The 25,657-nt window shown below is 43.1% G+C and overlaps 1 protein-coding gene across 2 annotated transcripts in view; it reads left to right on the top strand.

Moving 5' to 3' along the window:
* The first annotated feature begins 1,350 nt into the window (after positions 1-1,350).
* Positions 1,351-25,657, top strand: part of syde2 (synapse defective 1, Rho GTPase, homolog 2 (C. elegans)) — a 58,072-nt gene continuing 33,765 nt past the window's right edge. The window contains exons 1-3 of one of the 2 annotated variants that reach the window (XM_033621805.2): positions 1,351-3,604; positions 13,118-13,410; positions 13,783-14,182. In XM_033621805.2, coding sequence (XP_033477696.2) covers positions 1,543-3,604; positions 13,118-13,410; positions 13,783-14,182 — 2,755 coding nt within the window. In that variant the 5' untranslated portion in view covers positions 1,351-1,542. The remainder of the gene's footprint in view (positions 3,605-13,117; positions 13,411-13,782; positions 14,183-25,657) is intronic. The other variant, XM_033621806.2, reaches the window with a different exon arrangement.

A 25,657-nucleotide genomic window follows, 5' to 3' on the forward strand; every position in this document is an offset into this window, starting at 1 on the left:
GACAAATGTTTGTGCGGTTGCCATTTTGATTGTTTATATAGCACCGCTCTGTAGAAAGAAGCGCAGGTGCGCAGGCGCGTGCTGTTTCATTGCGAAGTCACACCGCCAACTACTGGCTTGGCATGTATACTGCAGCGCTTTTGGTCATTTTTGCGGATCCCTGTGCACAGCAATTGTTATCAAAACGTCATCTGAACACGGAACCTTTTTTCAAAACGAAAATGAGAAACGATTCCGTTTTCAGTGGATCATTTTCGTGTAAACATGGCCTTAGTCTCAGGTGACTGTAAACAAGGAAAAGATGATTATAAATATGATATGTTATTTCTGCCAATACATGCCCCTAAATCCTATACGCTGGACCTTTAATAACAGATTTACAAAAGAGTATCAATTATTAGCCATTAATAAAATCAAATGACTGTTGGGTTGCTATGTTGTGGATGGTGCTTCTCCTCCTGCAGCAGGACACTTGCATTAACGTTTTAGTTTTTTAATTAATCAGAAAGACCCCTGAAACATTTTATTCATGCCTATTAGTTTATCTAACAGGGACAGTGCACATTAACAAACACTGCTGTAAATGTGCCAGAGTTAGCCAAAAGGCTGTTTTTCGAATCATTTAACCTCCAACCTTCTGGAGAGGAGCTACAGATTTAGATTGAACAACTTTCACATCCACAGACCTGAAGGAATGTTGTAAACACACTAATTTCATTATTAATGATTTAAAAATGGGTAACTGATGATTTATTTAAAATTTCATGTCGTTTCAATTTATTGATCACATATTGATATAACTGCAGACTTACTGGTGTATTTGGGAAACTTGTGACACTTTAATTGTATCAAGATTTGTAACTGCAGTATTAGCAAAAGGGATTTTCCACAACCTGGCAACCAAAAACTTCTTCGTACACAAGGCTTATAACTGATCTATAAAGCAGAGCTGAATCAATTAGGCTACTTTCTGTTACATCTAGGCTACAGAAAATTAATCTGCAACCATTTTTATTACCCTACTGTTGCCTGGCCTGTTACAAAGTAGCCTAATTTTCAATCCCAAATGCCAGTACTGCTTTGCTTATGAGGATTTGCTGCTTTGTGAATATGACAAGCATTAGAAAGGTTAATTTAGGTGGACTTTCAGTGTCATGTAATTTTCTGCGAATAATTTTTGTGCATGGTCTCTGAACTCTGAGCTAGGCAAATATCTGAGCTGCAAACATGAGGAGGTGAGGTGAGGCGCTAGAGAGAAAGAGAGGGAGGGAGGAGGGCAAAGTGTGTGTGTGTGTGTGTGTGTGTGTGTGTAGGGCAGAGAGAGAGAGAGAGAGAGGGAGGGAGAGAGGTGGTGCAGTTCAGCACAGTGATCCAGGAGTGAGTGAGGCGACAGAGCGGAGGTGACAGCGGAGAATGGAGAGGAGCTCGTCCGCCCGGCGAGCTTTGACCGCGGCGAGCGAGGAGAACCCACTCGGCCCTTTCCTTCTGGAGCCAGCGTGCTGAAAGAAACTGGAAGGAATTAACTGGGGGCAAAGGAAAGGAATGGCTGATCCTCTGCGGAGGACTTTACTAGCGAAACTCCGGGGGAAGAAATCCAAGAAAGGAGCGACGGTCGGCGGTGGATACGGCTCTGCTGCTGCTGCTGCGGCGAATGGGGGCCGAGAAGGTAAAGAAAAAGTTTTGCAAACGCAGCGAGACTCCGACGAGGCTCGCCCGGTAGTCTTGATCACAGAGCTGGATTGCACGACAGAGAGAATGAGCACGTACGAGAATTGTGTTGACGGGGCGATGGTGCAAACAGGGGGGGTTGTGATAGTCCGGGAGAGTCGCGCAGCAGAGTTGTCCGGCGCACGTCCCCAGGAGCGGAGCAGCAGGGGCAGGGTTCGGGTTAATGAGGAGCTCCTGGGGGTCTCACTTCAAAGAGACGTGCAGTTTGTGGGACATGAATTTCGGGAGGGAGATAGGAGCCACCGGGGGGCCAGATCCGCTGGCAAAATCACGTTAGCTGCGGGAGTCCCGCTTGGAGGACCGCATGTCCAGAGAAAACACTTCGTCTCGGTGCCGCGGCAGTGCAGCGTCGGGGACTCAATCGGGTTTGGGGACAATTCAAATCACGTTCTGTACCGAGCACGGGTAGAGCCGCATACCGGGGTCGGTAAACCACCAGAGGGCTGCGTCACCACTGCTGATAGTGATGGGACAGAGCCCAGAGACGGAGGACACTCCCGGCACATGGCAGGGACTGTAGTTAATGAACACAACGCCAACTGGAGTTTTGACAACAACCAAAGTTTGGAGACAAGCTCGCCAGTGTGCGCGGCTCAATCACATCCCAACTGTGCGTCAACAAACACGGAAGAAAACACTGTGATCAGAGATGTTGAGACTTATGAGCCCGAGTATGCAGGGGACATTAGAGGGACTGCAGGCGGTCTGCAGAGCCCGACCTTTTTCCCCACAGAGTTAGAAATATGCGACATTAACATGGCATCCCTGTGCGCCACAGAGGGGCCACTCAGATACACTTTAGACAGTGAAGATGAGGATTATTATGATAACGAAATTCTGCCTTTTTATGAAACCATCAGGGCAAAAAGTGATGGCGATAGAGCAGAGGTTGCAGAGCTGCCACAGCCCGGTCAGGATAAAGGACAGCTTGATGATAGTAAGAGTGCGCAGGAAACAGACAGGCTTAGGAACCAGCTGAAAGAAGCTTATTACCTTCTTATCAATGCTATGAATGATATCAACCTGGATGTCCAGCAGATTAGCGGTGGTTTAACAGGGCAGCAGGCCACCTCCTCTTGTAGTAGCCACTCCAGGGATAGCCTGTGCTCAAGGTTGTCTGTCAAAAACATGGACAGTGACTCCTGGTCCTCAGGAGGCGACCACAGCCCTCAGCAGGTGTCTGACACTGACTCACTGCTGGTTTGCCTCAGTGGGAACCTTGAGTCATGCCTCAGAGGCAGGCTGAATAGTAAGAGTATGTTAAACCTGTCCTTGATCAACATAAGACCTAGATTACTGCGCTCAGCTAGTGATGGCGCGATCAGGTATCAAGGTGGACCCACACTCTGTGTTCAGGCCTCTGGAATGCAGAGTCCACACATCTGTGGTGAGAAGGGGGCCACAGAGACAAAAGTGGGTGAGCTATCAGAACCTCAGGTCCTTTACAACGCTGTCAGCAGTGATGAGCTGCTACAAGATGCTGCAGGCGACGAAGACCGAGGCGGGCAGCTCAACGAGAGCAGCGGCTCGGTCAACAGCCTCACAGGTTCTTCAGACAGCAATGCTGATGCATCAACAAATCAGGGTCACAACAACAAGCAGGAGCCGACTGATGCCCGAGCACAAGGGGCCAACTCTGTCAACAAGGGGCATGGTGTTACTGTCAACAAGATGCAAGAGTGGATGCACAAGGGGCGTCTGTTGTCCTCTGAGATGAAGCAGCGAATTGAGGGCTCAGCTTTGCCCCGCGGTGGAGGCCAAAGCCAGGACCGGCCCTGTCCTCAGGGTAACCTCGGCGTGTGTAAACCAGGGGTCCAGACATCCAGCCGTGGGGTTAAATCTGTCAAGGTCAAGTCACCACGGCAGCAGCAGCCAGGTAGGAAGGCTACACGGAGTGGCCTCAACTCCCGTGGATCTTCTAAATCAAAGAGCTCTCACCCTCCTTCCTCCCGTCTGATTATTGCCATCCTCCTCCACTCATAGTAAACTCCGTCTGGTGGCGGTTCACCCTGCACTCCTCCTCTTCTGGATGCAAAGCAAAGGGTTGAGACACCTCAGACCTCTTTGCTTTCCTTTTGAGATTTTCTAACCGGTGGCGGGTTCTGTCCTTCACACTAATTTAGGTGCATTTAACACTAAATTAATAGCACATCAGGTTTGTAGGTCGGATCACTCACAGTGTAGTTCAGTAACAACTAACTCCTTCTCTCCTCTGCTAGCTGCAGTGGTGTTTCCTGTGGTGCTGGTGGTGGGTTGGTTTGTTGTGTGAATGACTTTTGATTATGTGCAAAATGCCAAATGATTTTCTGATTGTGTGTTGCTGTTGTGTTTATGTTGCGGTGCTCAAACAGAAAAACATCTGTAACATGAAACCACTGACAGGTGACACGCTGTTGTACCAATTATTTTGTTGAAGTGTTCAAAATGCCCCTTACATGTTATAGTCAGGGATTAAGGGGGGTTTAGGACTAAACTTTACCCAGCTGGCAAAACAGTCTCACCACAAGGTCTGTTTAGTAGCTGTTCTGAAGCTTTCAATAACACCCCATCTTTCTCAGCAGATGGAGTTTGCCCAGTACTTCTTGTCCATGTTGTCAATAGAGCTGTGACTGTAAGTTTACTTTTGACAAAACAGTCTCACCACAAGCTCTATTTACCCACTTATTATTATTAGGGATGCAAAATATTGGATTTTTGCCAATATCCAATATGCCAATATTTTGCAACTCAATTTGCCTGATTGCCTATATCGAAATACACTCATATATTTTCCATCTAATGGCAGAGAACCTAAAGTGCTTCTTCTTACCGTGATGGCCCACTGGCATAAAACATAACACTGTTCACACCTTCACTGTTCAAAATAAGAAAACTACTTCAACTCTGGTTACATACAAAACATGCCACATTTCTTTTAATGAAACATTTTCAAACAACATTCATCCTACTTTAACAGGCTCGGATGATACTCCCTCTGAGACTAGTCCTGGCAATAGTCACAACCAGGACCATTTGACCTGTTTCAGCTAATTAAAGTCATACAATTAAGGGAGCAGTGTGCTGGATTTAGGGGAATATATTGGCAGAAGTTGAATATAATATTCATAACTATGTTTTTTAGTGTGTTATCACCTGAAACTAAGAATTGTTGTGCTTTTGTTCGTGTTGAATGGGTCATTTATATCTACATTGGAGCGGGTCCTCCTCTACGGAGTCCGCCATGTTGCAGTGCCATGTTTCTATTGTAGCCCGCAGCAGACAAATCAAACACTGGCTCTAGAGAGAGTCTGTCATATTTTTATGTTGCCTGAAGGCCAATGTAGGAGGCGGTTAGCAGGGGGGTATTCAGTTGGTTGCAATCTTCAATTTCACCCCTAGATGCCGCCAAATCATACACAGTGCTCCTTTAAAGCGCCATCTTATCCACTTGTGATATCGTCAGAAATGTTCATTCAGGGCTGATGCCAATATTTCATGGCCTTTTTCTCCTGATGCTGATGACATGCTAGTATTGTTTGTTCCCTACTTGTTATACACACTTTTAATTGCATTCTCATGAATGGCTGTGCATGACCTTGCAGTGACGTAACCTACAGTATGTTCCACTGGGAACACATTTTGCATATAAATTAAACTACACTGCAGGGTTTTACAAAATGAATGGCACCTATTGTAGATGCTGACCTGAACTGACTGCAAGCAAGGCAGTGAGGCAGTTTAATCATAGGATTCGGAAACAGTCTGTACGGAAAACTTGGTATTAATGTTGCACATGATGTGGAAATAGGTCTGCTTTGTATGGATCAAAAAGATGTCGCCGTCATTTAATTCTACCACTCGTAGTTTTGTATTTGGGTGTGCATGTGTGTGTTTGTGAGTGCCCGTGTGTGTTGTTCTGACAGTGTTTACCAGAGTAAATAGATGACCTGCCATGTGCGCAGGCTGCTGTTGACTGTCTGTGTACTGTGCTGCTAGAAATAGAGTGTGATCTCTGAGGCTGCCAAGCGGAAGGCCTCTGTGTTTGACTTCCAGACGCTGTTGGCTCAGCAGAGCTTCAACTTTTATAACTCAAGCTCTTTCCTCTGCCGTGTTTTAGTTCAAATAAAGATGGGACTCTTCTCGATATTAGTTTCCAAGGTCTCTTTCCCCCCTCGGTTCTCATTTTTTCCCCATTTTGCTCAGCTTTCCCTTCTCTGTCCCCACTGAACTTTTCCACAGCTGTGGCCAGAGGAATCTAAAGCAGGAGAGAAGCCACTGCAGTTATTCTCTGTGGTAGTGGTTGTGTGTGTGTGTGTGTGTGTGTGTGTGTGTGTGTTTGAGAGTGAGGAGGGGGGTGGGGGGGCTGTCATGTTGCCTTCTTCCCCAGTCATTTGCTCTGGACAGCTCCCTGGTAACTTGCATTTTAAAGAGACTCTGGATTGCATGTTTAGAATGCCATTCCCGTTGTTTAACTTGTTTGCGTTGTGTCACTTAATTCCTTGCCATGAATGAACAAAATGAAGGGCGATTAAGCATTTATCAAGGTCAGCTCTGGGCTTATCTTGCCCCTGTGGGCTTCTCAGCGCCTCACAAAGAGCCATTTAAAAAAAAAAAGAAAAAGAAACGCCAAAGCTCTCAAAAGCTCCAGTGAATTGCTTGTCTTGGCTTGAAACTCTATGTTGAGTTTACGGCTCCATCTTGAATTTATGCAAGTATTTTCACGATACTGACATTCTAAAAATAGTCCCATTCCTCCCCCTGAGTGTTACTAGAAAATTAAACTTCACGATGAAGTCATAGGACAAGAATATTGGCTTAATTAGACTGCAGCTGATTTCTGATCTGACTTGTCCTTTAATTACTGTGTAAAAAAATCACGTCGATTGTCACCCACAGCTTAGCATGTCACCCTTTGTATGTATATGTGTAGGTGAGGGATACTGTGCACATGAGCATGCAAATGCACATCTTCAGTGTGTACATGTCAGTAGTTGCAGTTGGAGGATTTATAGTTTTGTTGTGTTGTGCTGTGGGAGAGGATTGGCTTTGCCGGCAGGCAGGCAGTATCCAGGCATCATGTTTTGGCCAGGCCTGAACTCAGGAGTGGTGTGTCAGTCAAAGCTGAGCCATAGACACCACAAACAGAGGAGTACAAGACACACTCCTGGGAGGCAGATATTCTAGTCTTTTATTTCCTCTTTTTTTTTCAAACTAAGAGGAAAATCATACACTGTTTGCATGACTAGAAATCAGTGGTGTAGTGGCAGTTGATGAAGTGGATTTACTACTATTTAATTGGATAAGGCATCAGAGAGGAAGTGGGTTTACTCTCCTACATATTCCAATGACTTTTTGGATGATAGGTGGGTACACAGTAAACAGCCATTAAAAGAGGTGAGTTTACCTGCATATAACCTCTACTACACCACTGCTAGAAATACTGACCACTTGGAACAGAGCAGCATTGGGCAAAAAAAAATAAAAAGGCCCTTTTTATCTCCCCAAAAACATCTTTAGAAGAATAATTTACCATATAGACGATAAGTTGAGTTCCAGAAATGAGTAAGATAAGAAGATCAATGCCTCTCTCAGACCTGTCTGTATAATATGAAGCTACAGCTAGCAGCTGGCTAGCTTTACTTAGCAACAAAGACTAGACAAAAGGGGCAAAGAGCTAGCTTAGCTTCATCCAAAATTCAAAATTATGTCTAAAGTAATACTTTTTATCTTGTTTATTTGGCTTGAAGTGCCAGACTGGCACTACAAGCTAGGGCAGCAGTAGCTCAGTCCATCGGGACTTGGGTTTGGAACCGAAGGGTTGCCTGTTCAAGTCCCCGTCCGGACCAAAATATGGAGCGTGAACTGGTGGCTGGAGAGGTGCCAGTTCACCTCCTGGGCACTGCCGAGGTGCCCCTGAGCAAGGCACCGAACCCCCCAACCACTCTGACATCTCTCCACTTTGTGCATGTATAGGTCCTGTTTGTGCATGTGTGTGTCTTTCGGACCTATGTGTAATTGACAAGCAAGAGTGAAAACATTGAATTTCCCCTCAGGGGGATTAATAAAGTAAATAAACTTAAACTATTTCTCGGCATGGCGCAATGACTTCTCAGAGTCTCCGCTCCACAATGTGTCATTTTTACTTTTTTCCCCCCCTCCAAATTAAATCAGTTAAATATATAATGTGTTTGTGAACTTTAGAGGTGCTGGTAGGCTGATTTTGTTACCTTCGGACAGACTCATGCCAGCTGTTTACCCCTGTTTTCAGTCTTTACGCTCAGCTAAGCTAACCATTCATATTTACCTTTCAGACATAAGAGAGGTCTCGATCTTCTCATCTAAATTACAGCAAGCAAACAAGCATGTGTCCCAAAATGTTCAACAGATCTTTAAAAGATAACACCTCAGATATGAAGCAAAGACCGGCTGTGGATTAGGCACACGGTGCAGCATTGCTCAACATTTTGATCACATTAATTCCTGCTTGCTCAGTAGATTCAAAGTAGCGAAAGAATGAGACGAGAGGGCAGGTGTAACATAATCCTCCTCGACTGCTGTCAAGTCATGTCAGAACGATGCGGCGTTTGGTTTTCTGCGTGGTGCCAGAGAACTTGTTACTGAGCGCAGAGTTGAGGTTTTTTTTCTTCACATAAATTTGTCTTGTCTGGTGCGTGTGTACTTGGACAGATTTATGGAGCATAGGAGCTCTAAAGACAGATCAGGTGATGGAGGAGAAACATGAGGCATCAGGGTTCATACAGGTTGGTTTATGAGATGAATGAGTCACATGATGGTGTCTGCAGAGTGTGGGGCGAACACAAGCAACTTGTTCAGAAATTTTAATGACTGATTATCGGTAAAAGTATCTTGGATTGTTTTTAAGTGGCAGCATTTCATCAGGAGCTACTGTAAACAAAGTTTTGTTGAAGGGCCTTTCAATGACTTGCCTTAATTTTCCCAGTGTTTAATTGGGTCACACTGTGAGTCCATGTGTCTTTCTTGGATTGTATAGTCCCTCCCTTGAAGCATTTTTATCAGTATTTTGAACAGGCACAATGAGACAAGACAGAAGAGTCAAAGAAAGAGCTGCAACATTGAAAAGAATTTGGGTTTCAAGCCAACGTGTTGAGAAGGAAGTGACATTAGCGTTAGCAGGCTGCGCTGCCAGGACGCCTCAACTGGATGCAAGTGTTGACATGTGATGCAACCCTGGACAATCCCAGCCCTGCGTTGGTGTAAAAAGAAAAACCTACACTGAGAATCCTCATTATCATATGAATGAGTGTCAACAGGAATGTATGGCACACAGCAAAAGATTCCCTCTGAAAGGAGGGGGAGCCCGAAACTCTGTATACACAACAAAGTGTTGTCTGTATGGAGGAGAAAACTAGCTGGTGTGTGTTTTGCACTTATCAAAAGAGGAGCCTCTATGAAGCAGAAGGAATTCAGGAAATAAAAGAGAAGCATATGGGAAAGTGGATCAAGTGTTTTGTCTTAAAGGAGAGAAAGATTCAGAAGATTAAGACATGAATAAAATTGGGTTTACTGTCAGGCTCACGTGGCACAGGTTCATACCAGCACAACCAGGAAATAGGCTTTTTTCTTTATGTATCTGCATTCCTTTCAGCACCTCAGACAAACCCATATCGCTCCTCCCCATCCACCTCTCCTTCTCTTTCTCTCTTTATGTTCTTACACAGACGTGCACCCTTGTATTATGTGCTCTGGCCATCTGTTACCTTCAGGTCAGGGGTGGAAGTGCCCTGAACACAGCATCTTCATGCCATCGGGGCGCAGGGAGCCAGGCTGTGTTTGCTCCGTTATGGAAATTTCTCTTCTCTATTACTTTGCATTGTGTTCATAGGAGGTTAGTAGGTAACTGTGATGGCCAGTCGGTCTTAGGCCAAATTAAAACAAAGGGGGAAAGGAGCTGTTTTCTTACTTTTATCGATTTTCATCCTCAGTTAATCTGCAGGTTACCTTCTAATTTAATTGATTAGTTGTTTGATCTTAAAGGCGTCAGAATATTATGAATAGTGCAACTTCCTATAGCCCAAGATGAGGTCTTCAAATGGCTTCTTGAGCCCAAACCCCTCAAATTTTACATCATCTACACTAAGACATTTTTGCTTTAATCTTTCATGTAGTAAACATGTAGTTTTAGCTCAAAAAACACCATATCCATAAGTGTCGTTATAGGTTATTTTAGTCAAGGGTATAAAACAAAACTCAAATATATATTTTAAATGTTCCACTTTTGCTTTAGCATATTGTATTCTTTGTGTCTTGGCTTTTAAGTGTCAAAAAAACATCTTTTCAATTGAATATTTCAGTTGACATCTTTTGACACGGCTTATCTTGAAAAACAGTTCCCCTGGTAAGCTACATATTGTATTTTAAAGATTATTTTTAAGAAAAGCAGACTCAGATTCCATTATCTGTTTTTCATCAGGCTGAATGTTCTGCTTTCTGCCACAATCACAAGCCACTTTTTGTATCAAAAGCAGTTAAGAGAGAAATGCTGACATGCTGATGTGTGAAGCTGATAGGAGCTTGAGAGTGTTGCGGTGCTTTCATATTTAACACTAGTGAAAATGGCCAAAAAATGACACCCAATAAGTCAAACGAGTGTCCTGCCATTGCTCTGGGGAATGTGTTACTCCCGTAAAGGAGTGCGACAGTGGAAGGAGACGGCTGTAAATCTGGAGCTGTGGCCTGGAATGCTGCTCGTGTCAGAACACGCTTCCTCTTCCAGTTATGAAAGACCCCTTAAAGAAGATGGCATGCTGACAACAACTCCATGCGCAACCATCTCACCTCTCTTTGGTCTCGCATTACTGGTGGCAGAGTCTTGGATCTGCCTTGGCCTTAAAAATCTCTCCCCTCTCTCCCAAAGAATTCTTCCCTGACCAATATCCTGCCTTTTTTTTACACACTTATCTTCCACTTATCATCCATCCCCATCCTCAAGTGTGTGATAGTTAATTTCTGATTAGGGTGTAAACAAACTTCTCACCTCTGAAATGTTCCTTTTAGCTTCTTTCATAGTCGTTTCATAGTCGTAGTAACTTTGTTCATCTAGTGAAAAAAAATCAATCACAGGCTGACCAGTCTGTAGTTTTGGATGTCTTTGTCTTTTTGGTTTGGTTTGGTTGGTTTTTTAAGATTTTTTCTGAGAGAATTATGAGGCTAGTGTACAAAAAAATCAAATTACTATTATAACATAGCTTACTTTTCTGGAGGTTCCCCCTCATGTAGTTTCAAATCCCAGTAAAAACACTGCTTGCAGACAGAGTTTAAAGGGTTACAAGACATTCCAGGCCAGAACATCTGAAAACAAACCACCACAGCAGATTATTACAGCCTGCCAGCTCGGGCCTACGCATTAACTCATGGGACTCAGTGTAGCAGCAGAAACATATTGCATGTTTCCCCTTTATTCAGCAGTCGGCACATGCTAAAGCTACTGAGCTCCAGGCCCTCAAACATAGCATAATCCAGGCTAATGCAAACACACTGCTGGCTCACTACTCTGGCTGTAAACCTTCCTTAAATTAAACAGAGCAGAAAGGAAGAAATAGTTAAAGATGTGCTTTTATCCGGTGCACCGTAGAGGTATGTTTGAATTAAAATGAAACGTATGACAGAGGGGCTGTGATGGGTTGTGTTTTTGTTGTTTTTTCACTGTCAAGATTAGGAATGCTTCAAAAGTGGTCTCTGTTCTCGCCACTGAAAGCTGTTTTATATACTCGGCAGTGTCTTATATAATCAGCTGAAGCGCAGAGGAATGGCATCCTCCCAACAGAAGCAATTTCATCCCACTTTATATCATACTTGTCATATTTCTCAAGTGGGGAAAAAAAGTTGAGCGGCACGTAGAGAGATGAAGTTTAGGACTTGTTTTTGTTGTGGAAAGAGAATTGGTGTTTATGGGATTTTAAGGCACTGGAGATGGTAGTGATTATTGGGAGCTGCTTTAGAAAGTTGCCTTGTAGATCACAGGGAAGCTGAGAGAGGCTGTTCAGAGAGGCTGGTTGACTTCCAGGGAAAAGTAAATCCCGGTGGAGCCCTCTGCTCTCTGTGTGCTGCTTTCAGGGCTTTGTCAATAAAAGCAACCAAGCAAAAAAAAGAAAAAGTAGTCTCAATCGACTGAGTAGAAGTTATATAATTTGAAACCATGGGATTTTTTAATGTACATCAGTTCCCTTTTTTTGACTGCTCTGGATTAATAATGAAAAAAGTGGTTAATTTTTACACATTCACACTTTTTTTTATAACATGTACACACTGGATGCCCTGTGTTAGATTTCGATTTCTCAAAGTGAAAATATTCCCAGGTCTATAATTTGCTGGATGTAGCCCTGGCGTGCGTGAAAATGCATTTCCTTGAGGAAAGGAGAAGTTGTCATTATAGCATGTGGAGGGGCTCGTCTGGGAGCCGCCGAGGATCAAAACAGTCTTTTTACACGAGCCTGCCCTACATGTTAGAGCAAGACCCTGCCCTCGCTTTGCCCGTCACACAAACACACACACATGCTCAGAGGTTGTTTTTCTCTAGCTGCTCATCAACCCTTATGAAAATAAAAACACGCCAGATGATTTGCAAGGTTGCTTTTTGATTTCTAGGGAGAAGCAGTTTTTGTACGATTGTAAAAAAACATCCATAAACACATCATCACACTCAAAGATATGCAGCTCTTTCAATGCTTTCTTTAGTACAGTAAGGGACCACGTCACCATCCCTATTATTTGTCCTTTTTCACTGCACATATCGCCACCGGCTGTACTTACCGTCGCCCCCTTACACACACACACTCCCTCCCCTCTCTGCTCTATTTTCACAGCTGTAATGCCGGCGGTTTCTCGCTCTTTTTTCCAAGTTGCCGTGATGGAAGATATGTGAGTGCTCAATCCCTCCATCTCCCTGTGATCTCTTTTGAATTCAAAGCCCACATATTCCCGAAGCTGACACTCCCGAGATGGGAAGTCACTGAAGAGAAAAGGTGGGGGGAGGTTCTCCGGGGGGGGGGGGGGGGGGGGGGGGGGGCTACGGCGGTGTGATTGAAACTATGACTTTGGTCGTAAAAAACAAAATCACAACAGTCCAAAAGTTTTAAAATCACAACTGACAAAGCAAAGATGTGACTCTCTCTCTCTGAGAGAAGGGGTGAGAGAGGAAGACTCTATAAAACTTAATGACATTATTCAGCATTTCCACACCTGTGGTTTCATGATGCAGATGTTTTCTTTAACTTGACACGACATGAATAGTCTGAGGTTGAACATCAGATTCAGCCGTTCACCTCAGTTCAATAATTACCTAAGTGATGATCATGATGATGATTAGCTGCTTTTTTTATGCTGACAAGTTGTAACTCTCACATGCTTTCTCTTTCCATCACACCCTCAGCTTTCATTGAGAATGTCCAAACCCCCTGCGCTAATGGCCGAGAGGTGGGCAGGGCCAGCGAGTCTTCGTCGTGGCGGCCACCGCTCACCACCATCACTGTATCCAAGAAGCGCAACTGGTTGCAGCAGAGCTCCCTTGGGAAGAATCAATGCGCCAAGGACGAGCTGCAGGGAATGCTGGGAGCTGAGGAGGAGGGTTCCCATCAGTTGCCGCCTCCTCCCAGTCCCTCTCCAGACCACCTGAGACCCTCAGGGGGAGCACCAACACGGCCGGCCCGCCTGCACCTGCCCCAGGTTAGCATCAAGGTCTCTCTGTTAACAAGAATGTGATTTCAAAATATGGGCTGATTCGCTGTTTTGGTTTTACGTGGTGTTATGTGTTGTCCTTGATACATGGAGTAAACAAACAAGATGTAACGTGTTAATCAGTGAATCAGTAATCCCCCTGTTTTCATTCTTTATGCTAAGCTAAGATAACCAGGTGCTGGCTCTAGCTTTGTATTTAGTATTCAGACGAGAGGTATCAATGTTCTCATCTAACTTTTCATCAAGAAAGCGAAATGTTTAACAATTGCTTTAAGAAAGTGACTTGGTATTCAGCACCGTGGTTGATATTTCAGTTGAGGTGGCATCATGCTTTCTTTTGTCTTTTCTGTGTTGATTTAGGTTAACGTCGGTCAGGCCAAGGTGTCTTCTCGGAGCGTGGACCCAGCCGAGGAGAATGACGCAGATGATGAAGGGGAGATCTGGTACAATCCAATCCCTGAGGATGACGAACCGGAGATGTCTCACCGACCCTCCATTCGGTTGCTGGTCCCCACTCGAGCAGAGCTCCAGAGGAGGCCCAGCAGGGGAGGGGATGTGGGTCACGGTAGCAGGAACCCAGGGGGCGGCGCCAGTGGAGTTGGGCCTGAGGCGCACGGGGAAAGCCTTGGTGGCTGTGGCAGTTTGGGAGATGGAAGTCAGGGGAATGCTGTACATTCCACAGAGGCACTACATCTGCACAGACAGATGCTCGCGTGCAAACCTCAGGAGGAGGGGGGGCCTTCCACCAGCAGAGCCACAGGTAAGGCAAAAAAAACCAACAAAAACACACACACACACACACACACACACACACACACACACACCTCCTCTCATTCTTAGTTTCCTTTCCTTCCTGCTTTTTGTCGACCTTTCATTCAGTCTTTCCTTCACGTTTTTTGGCCCAATGTGCGAGGGCCAATTATTATCTGTCGTTTTGTCTCTCAGCCAGTCACTCTCGGCAGATTTTTGCGGTTGTTCACACCTTGAGCACAAATTACAGCTGTAGTTGAAAATGTTTTCAATCAAAGGATCAACACACTCATTCAGCTGCATTCCTTGGTTACTATACACCACTAAGTATTTAAAAGCAACATTTAAGATGGTATAGGACCAAAAGTTTTGCTGGATTTAACATCCCAAATCCCTCTATCTAATCTATACCAAATGAAGCCATCCCAGCTCAGTTGGTTCATGTTCTGTTCTGTTTGATAGGAGCGGGCAGGAGCTGTGGCTGTCTTATCATATCACCCCATATTAGTGTCCCTCATTAGTTAAACTCAGACAGACATTAGCCAGGAGGAATTCAGAACAGGCATTCCTCAGAGGAAAGAATATCCATTTACTTGTGACTGCAGCTCACACACAGGGCTGTGAGCTTTGTAAATTGGTGCTTCTTAAAGATTCCTTTCAGAGCTCTCGCCTTGAAAGCGTGCTCATTAAAACTGCTCTTATCATGTGAGCATAGACAAAAAAACAGATTCATGACCTGCAGAGTTTAACCAGAATTACCACAGATAAATTGGAGTGCTCTCTCTGCACTTTTTGATTTACTAGTGTGCTTGGAGATTGTTGACAACTCTGGTCTACAGCGACGGCATAATGATGACAGCCAGCACACGGCTCCCTGTCTCTTAATAAGCTCAGTCTGTTTTTTTCTAACTTCCGACTTTTTGTTCTCTCTGATGTGGCAACATGGTAGTTTGAACCAATTGGCACATCTTGAGCTGAGCCTATAATTACAACTTTTGACAACACTTTTCTGTGGCACGCAACAGCCATTTCTAGTTGTAAGAGCACAAAGCGTTTCGGGTGCGCTCAGCGAAATCTAATACTTTAGCTTTAGTGTTCGCAGCCACAGTTTTACTGCAGGAATGAAGGCTTGAAATGAGCTCAGAAATAACTTTTCCCCCTGAAATATTACAGTTTTAACCACAAATTGTTGAGGCATGTTTCTATACATGAAACTTAAATTTAGGCTGCAGCTTTTTTCATGTTTCAAAACAATAATCAGTGGATTTATAGAAGTGGTTTATCTGACAGAGTGGAAAGTTCTTAACCTCTTGAGGTGCTGCGTTATCTCCCAAAACAAATCTGCCTGTGACAAGGACACAGGTTGGATTGGCTGCCGATAAATTCCTTGATCCTCATTGACTGGCGTCAAACTCCTGGCTCTCTCTTACATCACATGCGGCTCCGTCCTGAGAGACTCTCCTTGTAGGATTAGGATTAAACCAGTCCAGAATGTGTCTCAGTGTACCAGCACAGGAAAGGCACTAATCAGAGCACACAGAGCTAATGCAAGTGAGGCTATTTCTGCCTTCACCTTTTGATTGGTTTCAGTCCTATTTTGCAGGCCTGATGAAATTTGCTGGTATCATTAGAGCTTTTCATGCTGGGTAAGCAGAGGAGGGGACATAATTGGAGGCTGAAGTTCACTTGTTCAGCAGTTCTAACAGAGAAGAAATCTTGTTAGGAGCTTCTGTGAACAGAAAGGCGTTTTTAATGTTCACTGAGCTGTCTACCTTTTTAAAGGAGTGATTCATTTTCCATCAGCTTGCTACCATTCAAAGACCTGCACCTCATTTACATCCTGTAATAAGAGTCTGTTTAATGAGTGTAGCAGGTCTGTGATAGTGTGGGTTTACTGGTGCTCTGACTGGTGGCTGTGAAAATGAGAAGCGGGAGCACAGAAGTGTTGTTTTTTTTTCTTCTGCCTCCCGCTCCGGAACTGCCTCCCTCTCTGCTGCTCTGTTGACTTTGCAATTGATTCCTGTGGGTTTGGCGACGCCATCCCACACTTCACTGCAACAAAAAACGAGCAACGGGCTCGGCTACGTGTCATCAAAGAGGAAACAGTCATTACTGGTTGTTTGTGTGTGTGTGTGTGTGTGTGTGTGTGTGTGTGTTGTGAGTGCAGTGGCCAATTCAATAGAGGTGGTAGGCAGGTAAAATATTGCTTTGGGTAGAAACCGCCTATACCTATAGGGATTGCTGTGTGTGTGTGTGTGTGTGTGTGTGTGTGTGTGTGTGTGTGTGTGTGTGTGTGTTGTGCTTGTTGTTCACTCAGTTTGTATTGGCTGCAGGATGACACTGCACTCCTCCTGCACTCACACTGGTTTTGCGGGGGTTGGAGGGTGTTGGGCAGGAGTGAAAAGGACAACAGTGGGTGCTCACTGCACCCTGCATTCAGTGTCCCATCTCTCACTACAGTGTCAAAATGGGCCTGTCTGAGGACACGGATAATCACCAAAACAACTTTGAAAAGCTTTTGTATATTTTCCACTGATTTCCCAGATAAACTGGACTTTTATGGCAGTTTTTCAGCTCATATACACTGAAATACCAGACAGTTGATGAGCTGTACGCTCACAAACTACAAGACAGTTCTCTGTGTGCCTTAAAAGTGAAAAAAGTGAATTTTTACAACCCAATAGCACAAATTTTCATTAAATATGCGGTGGTCGAAAGGTTATTGACCAGAGTGATGCTTTGCCAGTGTTCTGACTTGTGGATAATGACTCTATTAGGAAACACATCTATTTTTTTAGACCATACAATAGTATTATAGGTGTGTTGTCACCTTTTGATATGACGGAAAACCAGTTGTTTTGCATGTTTTAGCCCAATTACAACAACGTATTTTACATCACAAGTAACTTTTTTTAAAAACAGTTCAGCTTTAGGTTTTTGAATGTATTTTTCCACTATTCATTTTAGATAAGTATGGAAACCAATTAGCAAAATAGAAAGTAATTTCTGTCATCCATTACCCTGGAAATCCAGAGTTCTCGTGAGAGCACAATTTGAATTTGCTCAGCGAGTCACTCTGGCAATCAGTAATGATGCTCATTACCCATGCCATTGGAGCCGAGCTGCATCAATCACATCTGTGTGTTTGATATAGGTGGGCCAGAGGCGAGCTAAACAGATGACGACAGTGATGCAACGACGAAGTCCGTAATCAGTCAGTAAACATTGCAAGATGGCTACGGATGAACACCAGTTGTTTGAAACGGCTTTGGCCGCTACAATGAACGAGTTAGACTTGGCTTTTTCTCTGAAAGAGGAACAGAAGACGGCGCTCGAGTCTTTACTTTGCAAGAAGGACGTTTTTGCTGTTTTGCTGACCGGATATGGCAAGAGTCTAATCTACCAGTTAGCTCCACTGGTAGTTAAGCTCTGGATACGTCACCCCGTGTATTGTTCTGATTGGTCGTAGTGTTATCCAATTGCGTGCAGTGATATTTACAAATGCATGCTTGGTGCCGCCTCTTGGGTTGGGCCATTTTCATTACTCATGGCCAGACCCTAAATCTTTCTAGATTTGGGTCTGGATTTCCAGGCTAGTCATCCATTACAATGAACATTTAATCTGTATATACTTTTTCTTTAAAAAATTACAAGTAATTTTAACATTATTGTAATGCAGTGGAGACCTTTGAAATTGGTCTGGACGTAGACTTCTTTACCATGCAATGATAATGTATTTTGATGTTCACTGAGATGGATTACACAACTCAGTCTTTTAGACTGTTAGTCAAAATACAGCAGCTACCTAGAAAAACAAAAAATGCATCTGAAATTAGTTGAAGGGATAAAATGATTTTTTTGAGTGGGGTTGTATGGGGTACTATTTCCTACAGAGGATGTCAGTCCTCGTGCTTCCAGTTTGGAGACGCAGACAGAATTACCGCCATGGAAGCTAGGCAATGTACTGCTGTGAACAAGGGACAGCAGCAAAATGTGTTTTATCCACTTAAAAAAGACTTACCTAAAATAAATCAATATCAGTTCAAGTGGACACTATACTGAAAATATCTTACCTGCTTCACCTTGCTGTCTGACAACCCTTTCCTTTGGCCCCACATTTTCTCAACCGTAGCACAGTCATATTCCCACGCATCGCTCTTTTGACTCATTCACTCTCCCTCTGCAAAGGTTCTTTTGTATACTCTGATCTGTAAAGGTAGCGTCACAGCATTTTGTCATCACTGTCATAATCATTCTTTTTTCTTTATTTCCATGTATATGCTGTCTCTTCCATACACCGCTGAAAATCTGACCCAAACAGCCAACCTGCAGTGTAATGCACAGTTTCACCTTTGTGCAAGAATACGGAAGTTCTATGATTAAGAAAATGTAGTGCCAAAGGAAAAGGTTGTCTGACAGGGAAAATATTCTCATTATAGTGTCCACTTGAACTGATATTGTTTTTTTTTTTTAGGTAAGCCTTTTTTTAAGTGGCTAAAATATGTTTTGCTGCTGCCCCCATCCACAGCAAGACATTGCTCAGCTTCTCTGTCAGTACCCTGTCTGCTTCTCCAATCTGGGGTGTGCCGACTACCATGTACTGACGGTCATACACTGACGGATAAGTACCTCAGACAACCTTACTTCTAAATAATCCAATCTATCCTTTTACATGTATAGCATGCATTTGAAAGGGGTAAAAAACCGTAAAATATTTATGGTTTATGGTTGAAAAGCTAAAACATGCAAAACATTTGAAAATCTTCATGAAAGCTTGTACCAGAGGAGCAGAACAGGACATGTTGCACCAAACTAAACCTCACTAAAAACATGTTGGTTGGTAGTACTAGTAACATCATTGTCACCACCACAGCGAGCCGTATCTTTACCACATCAACTGTATGTGTGTGAAGGATACCACATCACATGTTGCCTCACCACATTTTTGCAAATGTGCCCGTGCTTCCTAGGAAATAATGGCCTTTGAAGTAAGCTCCAACAAAGTCTTTAAGTACAAAACACAAGCAGTGCAGCCACAGTGTTTCACTCCACTATTTTAGTCCCATCGCTGCTTCATAATTATGAGGCCACACAGACTCCACTTTATCTGCAGTGCTTAAGATTTGACAGGCCTTTCGTTGATTGAGCACGAATAAGAGCGCCTGCTGAATTAATGAAGCAGTGCAGATGTAGATGACTCTCTGCGACTATAGCTTTCCTCTGTTTGGCTGGCTGGTTCTTTTTCCCTCACCGGATACACTCCAGACTCCTCGTGTGCTGCCTATTGACTTGACTTTTTGTCCATCTGAATGCTCTATTTGTATGGAGAATAATGATTGATGGACTTTGGGGGTGGTGAGTGTGGTGTGTTCCCATTCTCTTGTTCTCTTTAGCGCCTGTTTGGGGAATCTGACTTGGCCAGCGCTCAGAGTGGGATCAGAGCTATTTCTGGGGGTTGTTTTGGTCACGCTGGCTGCTGCGTTTGAGAATTGGCCCCGGCTGCTAAAGTTACATGAGAGTTCAAGCCTCTGAGCTCCAACCTGGAATCTAATCTCAGCTGACGATTGCACGTTTGGGTCTGGAGGAAGTCAACAAGTCAGAGAAGCAACACTGTGAGAGCAGCACTTCAAAACCAGAGCAAATTCCTTAGCTTGGCGGATATGTGATGTTCGGGTCACATAGTTTTCATGGCTCTTTCTTTGTGGTCTGTTCTTCATTTCATCACCAGCTGCACAAAACTGCTCTTGCCCATGTTTTGATGAATAAAGGATTTTATTTTTGTACACTAATGCATAATCATTCCTTAATTGGGCATGCGTTTAGTTGTTAGAGAATCTGATCCTGACCGTTTGAGGTTTTACAAGAGTTTTTAACCTCCAAGTACTATTTTATGGCTGCAACTTGCGATTGTCATTATTGAGAAACCTGTTGAATATGTTTTCGGTAAAATATTTTTAAAAAAAGTAGTGATGCATGATAATATTGGCACGTCATCGGTATCGACCAATATTGGCTTTAAAAAGAACTATCAGAATCGGCCAACATGCTTTTTCTTAATTTGCACAATGAATATGAATATTACATACATTGGAAAGTATTGTATTTCATGTCTCTGTCTGCTGGTGGGCCATTACGATAAGAGTATGCATGCATAATATGATGTCAGTCCCACTACAGAAGAGACCTGATGATCATTAAAATTAAATAGGGAAAAAAAGTGGATATATCGATATCAGTATTGGTTATCGGCCAATTGACTTGTTACATTTCGGCATGTCGGATATCAGCAAAAAAATCCAATATCGTGCATCCCTAAAAAAAGTTTTAAAAATGCCCACAACACTTTCCCAGAGCCCACGATGATGTCTTCATGTTGCCTGGTTTTAGAACAAAAGTCTAAAACCAAAGTATATTTGAGTTATGTTGATGAAAAACAGGAAATCCTCGCATTTTAGAGGCTGGAACCAACAAAAGCAGAGTCTACCTTGAGGAAATGAAAAGGTCCGTGCAGTGGGTAGTAAATGATCACAGTCGTTGAATCAGGTGCAGTGGTTGCCTCCACTATTAAACTTTTGAGTAACCCTTAAATGTTTGGCATTTCTCAAATTATTTTTAATGAATAGTTTATTCAGGACTATTTTATTCTATGGGGTCATCCATACTATAGATAGTGTCTCACTGCTTCTTAGCTGCAAATAATCACCCAAACATCTGAGTTTCATAGATGGACAATCTTATAAAGCAATGATGTGGGCTTTCTAACATAAATTGGTAAGTGGGGATGGGTACTGATAGCTACTGAGTTGCGCCATGGTTGACCTCCTTTGTGCTGTAAATCAAGTCTTCATTTTCCTGATAGATCGTACCTGTTGGCAGACAGAATTGAATAGTGACAGCGAGGCTTGTAGAGAAACAATCTAAACTCTGTTGGTGTCATTATTATGCAGCCATTACATTGTTCAGTCAATCTTTATATTATAATAACTACTTAAAAAAACGTATAACCAAATGACATGAATTTATTACAGTGAAGAAGTTCCATTGTAAAGTCTTTAAATGAAGATTGTTTTTCCATTTAATGTGTAGCGCTGAAAAAGTTTTTAAGTTTATCTTCAGGTAAAAGCAAGTCATTCGTCAGCACTCATCATGTAGCTGTTAGTGCCTTGTTGTTTGGATGGTGTTAGTGCAGCGAGGCCGGTGTGGCTGCAGGCTGTCTAGAATTAGCAGCCACTCTGTTGGTTGAGTTACAGCAGGGCAGGAATGCCTGCAGTGGAAGGCGAGCTAGGCTACATGAGGGCTGCTTTGGCAGGGGGCCATGTTGTGCTAGTGAGAAGGCCCTGCATGCTTGGATATATTAGCAGGGGTTTTGTAACCATTGTCATGAAACAGCCGGGCTCCCGCGGCCCCTGAAAGGCCTTCCAGCGCTGAATGATTCAGAGCCAAAAGGAGAGGAAGCAGCGCAGAGCCTGGCCTCGGTCACCGAGTGAAGAAACTACAGGACAAGTATGCCATTCACCAGCTTATTTACACTCCCCTTGTTTGTCAGCACACCCTGGTCCTTTCTGTTTTTACATTTAACACACACATTTGGCAGACATGGTTGTACAGAAACACACGCACACACTCAAGTGAGTACAAGTGGTTTTGCAGGGGTAATCAGGGACAGCAGATTACTGTCTCCCTCCAAGGCTTATCAGAGTATGCTCACACAGTGACACACACACATTCTCATATTGTTGTATGCAAGGCATCTAATATTGTTTCATAGGAGGGCATTTCATATTATCCGAATATTATTTACAGCTTGGTGTTTGCTAGAGGGACAATTTGGCTCATGATGGAGGGTACAAATATCAGGCGTATTTGATAGTGATCAGGTTGTCCCTCCACACACATGCACACACACACAGACACACACACACACACACACACACACACACTCCTCCTGCACCTGTCTGGTACCAGTGTTGTGAAAAGCTCTTGTCATAAATTCCTGGGCTTTGTTAGGAGGTGTCGGCCGGGTGCATGAGGAGGGCTGCAGGGTCAGAGAGGGCATGAGTGTGTCTTTATGCATGCATATTATGCATGGACTCTGTCTTTGTGTTACAGTAATATGGTGAGTGCATGTGCGTGTAAAAGCATTGGGGGTGGACACAGTCACCCTTCTCAGGTGTCACCCAGAGAAATGCAGACCTTTTGCCCTTTGACCCAGGAACATGGCCCTGGAGGGTTGGGTGTCAAACCATTGCCCCTGAACCTCAGCAAGTGAGGTGTCACGTTTCTCTCCTGGCTGCTGCCACAAGGCCAAAGGCTACAGAGGACACAGCTGCATGTGTGTGTGTGTGTGAGTGAAGCCACAGTCATTAACCATGCAGCAGTCATTAACTGATCTGCCTTTCAGGGCTAGTGGTCGTTGCCCCAGTTCATGATGATTATCAAATAAATGGGACAACAACAGGATGTTGATGGACATTTTTTTTTATTCTCACTTCTGAAGGCTCACAGATGTGAGATGAGAATATTTGAGAGCATCACAATGGAGTAAATGGGCACTTATGTTTAGTTCTTACAGGTATTGCAGGGCCTTGCAGTTTGATCATAGTAAAGATAGTATTATCCCGATACTGACATATATATCATGATAAGGAATAGTAATTAGTGAAGCACTTTCTGAGTACCAACCAAGTATTGAAAAGTGTGAGGTACCAAACTGCCTTTGTCAGCTTTTAAAGATAAATTTTATGTTTTCACAGTTAGTACAAGGGGTGGGAATCACCAGAGGATCCATGACACGATATTATCACAATACCTAAGTCACGACCCAATGTAACTGCCATTTTACACGTTCCATGTTGCGATATGCTGAGCATTGCAGTAAAATAGTTATTGCGATATATTGCGATTTATTACTTTTTTTTCTAACTGTTAAATGTTGTCCCCAAAGGACAACTTTGCCTACATCTGTTTTATGTAATAAGATACATTTTTCTGTCTGTTCATCTCACTTCAGCCATTTTTTCGTAGTAGGAAAATGTATCTACTGGACTGAAAAAAGGCAATTGATTATATCATTTTAGTATGCTACCTAAAGTTTCATTTATATTTGTCATATTGATAATTTACATAATAAAAAAATCAATACTTCAATACGCAAAAATATCGCAGTACTGTGCTGTATCGATTTTTTCCCCCGCCCCTAATTGTTACTAGTTTATACTAGAAACAAGAATGTAATTACTGTAAATATACAATGGCATTCTCTTACGGCTTCTTTAAAAGTTAATAGTTTTAATCAGAGTCATGAGATTTTTCTTTTATGACATACAGTAGCAGTGAGGACAGTGTTAGATGGTTGTAATGGTTATAAATGGTTATACTATCATAAACCCCAGAGTTCAAGGATGTTCTTGCCATTTTAAGTTCAATACAATGTTTTTTTTTTTTTTCATTATGACTTTTATGTTTTCATGTCTTAGGTAAAACAGGACATGATATTGTGTGATAGTCGATGTTTTCTCTCCATCAACGAGTGGTGTAAAACCTAAAAAAATACACGCTCCCAGCTCTGTGAAACATTAATTAAGAATTAATTATTAATGTCAGATTAATGTCAGGCTATTTATACATTCTAAATAGATCTGTAGATTAAGGATAGACCGATACATCGGCCGGCCGATATATCGGGCCGATATTTGAGTTTTTTACTTGTATCGGCCGATACGCGCGTGGGTTCGCGGATTTATTTTTCCCTGGCATGATTTACAGACAGGCATCCACGGGCAGCTCTGTGTTGCCGGAAGACCCTGCAGCGCACATGCAGTGAATCCTACTGTGTACAGTAGTTGTTGTTTTATTTATGCTTCAGCTTAAATATTTGTTTATTTTATAAAGACATTACTGGAAGATTTAAGAGCACTGAACTCTTTTTTTTATTTGAATGTATAATAATAATAATAATAATAATAATATTCTACCTGTTCTACCTCAACTTTCCATCTTGTTTTAGTATTTTTTACTGTTCAATACATTTCAATAAGTTTCTTATTTTAAACTTGAGACCTGTAATATTTGTTATCATTGTGTCATTTTTTTTGTTGTAAATTGAGGGAGCAAAAGCAGTGTCGGCCCCAAATATCGGCTCAAGAAAATCGGCAGTCCATAATCGGTCATCGGCTAAGGGTGATGGAAAAAAATCGGTATCGGCATCGGCCCTAAAAAATCCATATCGGTCTATCCCTACTGTAGATTCAAATTTGGTATGGACACTTGTTTTCAGTGGATTCCTGGGCAGTATGTAAGGAATAAATATGATGCCGTCTTACCAGTAGCAAATTTGTTGCCACTATTCAACATTCTGAACAGCAGTTTTGAGCCATTACAGTTTTGTAGCTCATTACATTCTAAATATATCATGCCTTTTCTTCTCAGCAGTACTGTAATTTAATTATCAGTGCAATATGTAGAGAAATTAAGATTGAAGAAGAATTCAAAAGTTGTACACAGTCAAACTGTGTTTGATGTACAAGATATTTCACTCCTGATAACCTTGTTTTGGACCTGACCAGGGCTCTCTGTGTACCCAACCCCACCCCAGATGCTGTTTGGTCGTTTACACCTCTAGAGCCCTCCACCCATGTTCTCCCCACTCAGAGTGCCTCTGTGTCTATTATTGGCAGGAAGTCGTGACAGGGAAGGCTACTCAGCCAGGGGGAAAAGGAGGCTAAACATGGTTTGGTGAGGAATGTGAGAGAACAGCCGTGTTCATTTGTACATTCACCAGCCAGCCTGCCAGCCTTCCAGTCGGCCATCCAGACCTCTGAGTGCCTGGACAAGGGGCGCCTTTGTCCCCCATCTGCCGGCTACACCCTGCCCTGCTCCTGCCCCCCATCTTACCCTTCTCTCCATCCTGTTGCACCTCCTCTGCCTCCCTCTTTTCACTCGTGGGCCCTCGCCCCAGAATAGCACAGCAGGTCCCCTCTGAAAATAGAGCTGGTGATGTTGGCAGGGTCAAGCGCTCCCTCTCGTCTTTTTTCTTTGTATCTCCCTCTCTCTCTCTCTCTCTCTCTCTCTCTCTCTCTCTCTCTCTCTCTGTGTTTCTTTCCCTCTTACAGAATCACTCTTTTGTTTCAGAGGTTTATTCAGAGAAAGTAATTGATAAAAACAGCAAAAGCATTTATATTTAAAATGAGGAATCCAAAATCATGAAATAAGTAATCATTTAATTAAATGTCTGAATAGCTCATCAGCCCTTAGACTAAGTATCATGTTTATTATCTAGGCCAGGTCTTAAAGCACTCCTCACAAGGCCTACAGAAGGTAAACTCTTCCTGCAGAGTCATGTAGGCCAGCCTTAATCTCCCATGCACCCATGCAGTGAGGTATTCCCTCTTAAGTGTAAAAAAGACAGGTTAGCTGTGGAGGAAATCTTATTAAGAGAGCGCTGAATGTAGAAAATAGCTGTTTTTCTGTTTGAGACCGGCTCAAG

The sequence above is a fragment of the Epinephelus lanceolatus genome, chromosome 6 (genome assembly GCF_041903045.1).
Source record: "Epinephelus lanceolatus isolate andai-2023 chromosome 6, ASM4190304v1, whole genome shotgun sequence".
Classification (NCBI taxonomy): domain Eukaryota; kingdom Metazoa; phylum Chordata; class Actinopteri; order Perciformes; family Serranidae; genus Epinephelus; species Epinephelus lanceolatus.